The sequence below is a fragment of the Frankliniella occidentalis genome, unplaced genomic scaffold (assembly GCF_000697945.3).
Source record: "Frankliniella occidentalis isolate FOCC.00 unplaced genomic scaffold, Focc_3.1 Scaffold23, whole genome shotgun sequence".
Taxonomy (NCBI): Eukaryota; Metazoa; Arthropoda; class Insecta; order Thysanoptera; family Thripidae; genus Frankliniella; species Frankliniella occidentalis.
The window spans coordinates 2,938,489-2,942,569 of NW_026267153.1; the positions used below are offsets into that span (position 1 = coordinate 2,938,489).

At 61.4% G+C, this 4,081-nt stretch overlaps 2 protein-coding genes across 19 annotated transcripts in view; one reads left to right on the forward strand and one right to left on the reverse strand.

Annotated features, from left to right (window-relative positions):
• Positions 1–4,081, forward strand: part of LOC113205030 (ELAV-like protein 1) — a 45,610-nt gene that overhangs the window by 1,314 nt on the left and 40,215 nt on the right. The gene's annotated exons all lie outside the window — the stretch shown is intronic.
• Positions 1–4,081, reverse strand: part of LOC113205076 (cytosolic carboxypeptidase 6-like) — a 22,402-nt gene that overhangs the window by 556 nt on the left and 17,765 nt on the right. The window contains exons 4-12 of the mRNA XM_052265014.1: positions 3,556–3,650; positions 3,271–3,487; positions 2,933–3,177; positions 2,746–2,857; positions 2,159–2,250; positions 1,384–1,494; positions 1,198–1,310; positions 936–1,080; positions 443–779 (exon numbers count right to left, since the gene is read on the reverse strand). Coding sequence (XP_052120974.1) covers positions 443–779; positions 936–1,080; positions 1,198–1,310; positions 1,384–1,494; positions 2,159–2,250; positions 2,746–2,857; positions 2,933–3,177; positions 3,271–3,487; positions 3,556–3,650 — 1,467 coding nt within the window. The remainder of the gene's footprint in view (positions 1–442; positions 780–935; positions 1,081–1,197; positions 1,311–1,383; positions 1,495–2,158; positions 2,251–2,745; positions 2,858–2,932; positions 3,178–3,270; positions 3,488–3,555; positions 3,651–4,081) is intronic.

Here is a 4,081-nt window from a genome sequence, read left to right on the forward strand (position 1 = left end):
AAGGGGAGGGCGACGGGCGAAATGGAAAAGGAGCAGCGCGGAAGGGGCCGGAAGAAATAAGTCCTCCGGAGGGCGACTCTCATGCGGAGTGGGCCGGCCAGGCGGGGCGCGGTCCCCCAAGGGGAGCGGCGGGGCGGGGCGTTGTTGGCGGACGGAAAAGAATGGCTCTGCACTTTGCTGCACACGATCATATTTTTTTCCCCCTCATGGCAGTTGAAATTAAGGCCAGCGCTGCGAGAGAGCGAGCGGCTGGCCGGTATGGGGCCCGCGCAGAATTTAGCATTTTACTGGACGCGATAAGGTTTGGTCACTGTTACATCGGGTCGACCCCCTCTCCCCCCCCCCCCCACACACACACACAAGTCCTTGCGTAAGTGATCGTGGAGGATAAAGAGGGGTGGGCCTGTCCCGCAGACCGCACCAGACACCAGACCCACCTCACAACGTCGGATGTGTGGGGAAAATTTGTATTTTTGTAAGTTGGGCTGAAACCATCACGCCCCCCTACCTTTCTCCTGGCGCGGGGCGCCCCGGGCGGGCTGAGGTGGCGCGCTGGCCCCGCGCGTTGTGCGGCGCCGAGGCCGAGGCCGCGCGGGGGGCTGGTCCGGAGGCCGCGGGGCGGCGGGAACGGCCTGCCGGCCAGGAAGTAGGCCTCGGCCTCCTCGTCGTCGTCCTCGCTGGACGAGGTGATGACGCAGTAGCACTGGACCTGGTGCGGCCGCAGCGCGACGAGCCGGCCGCCGGGGGTGCGTCGCCGGGGCTCGCGGCTCGGCCATGACCTGGAGGGACGCCCATAATGCACTCTTTATGGAAATAATAGAATATTTCGGCGTCTAACTCCAGCCTTCCTTTTTAGAAAAGACAAAATTGTTGCGATTGTGAAAAGATCAACAAAAAAGGACTGTGGTGTGCTGGACGCACGGCTGGACGCCTACCTGGAGCGGCGCCGATGCCGGGGCCGGCTCCGCCTCCCCGCCCGCTTCAGCGCCCCTGGGGACACGGGCAGCCCCAGAGGGATGACGCCGACCACGTGGTAGTAGTCGAGGTAAGTCCTGGCCACGTTGCGGCCTAGGCGGTAGTCTGCTGTCTGGTCAAGGCTCGCACCGCAAAACCACCAACCTCTTTCGCAAACAACCCCACCTTCCCGCCCCCTGCATACTTTGACCTGACGCGACCTTTGGCAAAGGAAAAGGATACAGCCCTCCTCGCTGTAGTTGAGGAAGTAGGGCGGCGAGTCCCGACGGTAGCCGTGCAGCGAGGCGAACAGCGTGTAGCAGTTGACCGAGTCCTTGAGGGTGGCGCACAGGTACCTGCGGATAACGACCGGTTAGTTGTTGGAGAGCAGCGAGCGCGCTGGACAATATAGGGCTCCCCATGGCTCACCTGCGCGCCGTGCCGGCCTTCTTGGGGTCCCTGTTGTACATGGTGTCGAGTGAGTTGAAGTCCTCGGCGTTCTGCGCGAGCAGCTTCGGGTACACGATGTGCCTCTCGAACCTGCATCACCACGAATGAATGTCCCGCGACCAATTTATGCGAGGACACGAGGACAAAAGAGATTCTTCTCTTTTTTTCCCCGGGCTAACAGGACGCTGAGGAGACACTCCTCGCTCTGCTCTGATGTCTTCCTTTTTTCCTCCTTTGGCAAGACTCTGATGTCGTCTCAGCGATCAGGTTGGCCCAGAAGAGGAGACGGGCCAGGGCTAGGGTGGGTGGGGAGCTAAGGCGATTTGGTACAAGACGAGGGGAGGTAAACTCACCCGCAGGTGAGGTGAGGGGCGGTGAGGGGGTGTAGGGAGGGGGACGGAGGCGAGGGCGTGGATTCGCATTGGTGCTGTGCGCGGATTTCGCCACATTCACATCTTCACCCACCCCCTCCAGCTTTTCCTCCCCCAACCCGACGTTCAGTTCACGTGAGTCTTATTTTCCGCGGAGGCGAGAGAGAACTATTTTCGCGTTCGCGAAGAAGGATTGCTTTTATTCCGGCGGGTGTGAGAGAATCTGATCATCGTTCTCAGTGAAGGGGGAGGATGGGTCAGGGGGAGCGTCAATCTGTAGATTGGACACATATCTCCTGGCAGGTAGGCAATAGGTACAATTCTAATTCTGTAAATAGGCAGGCAGGTGGTCGCTACATACGGTGACGACAGGTCCGATTTACCTGTACACGTCGTCGTACGAGTTGCCGTAGATGAAGGCGCCGTGCAGACTGGTGTGGGCATGGATATCGAACACGAAGTCGAGATGGACGTCCTGGAAGCGGAGAGAAGGGAAAGAGAAATGTAAAGCATAGTCGGGGCACAAACTCACATTAGCACAACAATGCGCGTGCAACGCGTTGGCGGACGTCAGGGAGGCGGCCGGGGCGGGCGGCGCTAAAGGGGCTGCGGAGCCGAAGCCGGCCGTCAACGTCAGCACCGCCCTCGAGCCGGCAGAGCGCGGACTCGGTGTCCTAACTTTTAACGACGGTCCATAGAGAGCGGGTATGGGCGAGCAGCCGGACGTGGAGGGGGTACGATAATCCCCAAGACTTGCGCGCAGCTCGGCAGCACGCGCCCCGCTCGCCCCCCAGCCGAACCGCCAACAGTTCCAGATCGCTGGAGCCGAACTTTGTTCTTTATTCCAGTTTCGAGTGGTCTGTTTCTGTTCTGGCCCGGGCGAGCTCAACGACACTCTCGTGCGGCGGTTGGGTAAGGGTAACCTTCCGACCTCCGCTAGGTTGGTGCCAGTGACGGTGTCTTCCTTTACCTTTCTCTGGTTGAGGTCGGCCAGCAGGTTCTGTACCGCGTCCAGGGTCGGGTGTGACAGAGGGGTGGCGTCGATCCACCCCCTATTGAGGTCGATGCCTAGCAGCGAGCACCTGCACATATCACGACCGTGAGGACACCATGAGGGCCCATGGGACCACAGCAGACGACACCGCTGCCGCCGTTACCTCTGGTTGCCGAGGAAGACGCCGTCGGGGTTCATCATGGGGACCACCTTGAAGATGACGTGGTCGCGGAGCAGCACGGCGATGGGGTGGCTGCTCACCAGGAAGTCGATGAGCCCCTGGCAGATGAAGGAGGCCGGTGCCTCGCCGGGGTGCACTCGCGCCAGGATCACGACGACCCTCTGGTTGAGCGGCGCGTCCATGTTGGACGACGCCGTGATGGTGAGCACGTCCAGCCGCCGGTGTTGCTGGGCGCGGACCACATCTGACATAAACCACACCCTCGCAGCAGCTCACCAGCAGAGCTCACCAGCGGAGCTCACCAGCAGCAAAGAGCTCACCAGCGACACGGTGAGCACCTCCCTGCGCACGTGCGGCAGCGCCTTGCGGTCCAGCTGCTCCAGGTGCGCCTGGCAGCGCGAGTACGAGTAGGGCCGGCACAGCGCGAAGTGGTAGATCTCCTCCTCGCGGTCGAAGGCAAACGTGAAGGAGAGCACGTAGTGGTTGCGGTGCTCGGGCGAGCGGTAGTAGTGCACCACCTGGTTGGGCAGCCGCTGCCTGCGGCGTCACGCGGTTACGCGGTTACACAGACAGACGGGCTCGTCACCCTTGCAGAATCCTCTTACCATTTCGGTCGGGTGGTGGACCGGACGATGGGCGTCATCCCGTCTAGCAAGTGATTCTTCTTCTTGCTCATGTTGACGATGTTGAATATGACCCTCTGCCAGAAACACGACCACAAGGAGGCTGAATCAATCGACATGAGCACGAGAAAAAACAGACGGGCTGCGGCGGGGAGGGAACCACTGACCTACAAAGCCTTTCGAGCATCCCGCGCGCGCGGGGCCCGCGACCGCCATACTCGTCTCTCAATAAGTCATGTGGAGTTGTTGTGTGGGGATGTAGGAGGCGCCCTGCCCGTGACAGCTTGAAACAACCCCTCATTCTTCCATCCCGACCCTCCCCCTCTCCCTCCCTCCCACTCCATCACCCTCCGTCCCTCTCGCTCTCCGTGTTCCCACACGCTCGCATGCCTGGTGCCGTCCTTCTCCAGAAACATACGGATTACCCACCGCCACCGCTGGCTCTGCCGCCGGGGGGTGGCGGGGCGGGGCGGCATTGCCTTAATCACGCTCCCACCACCCCCACCCC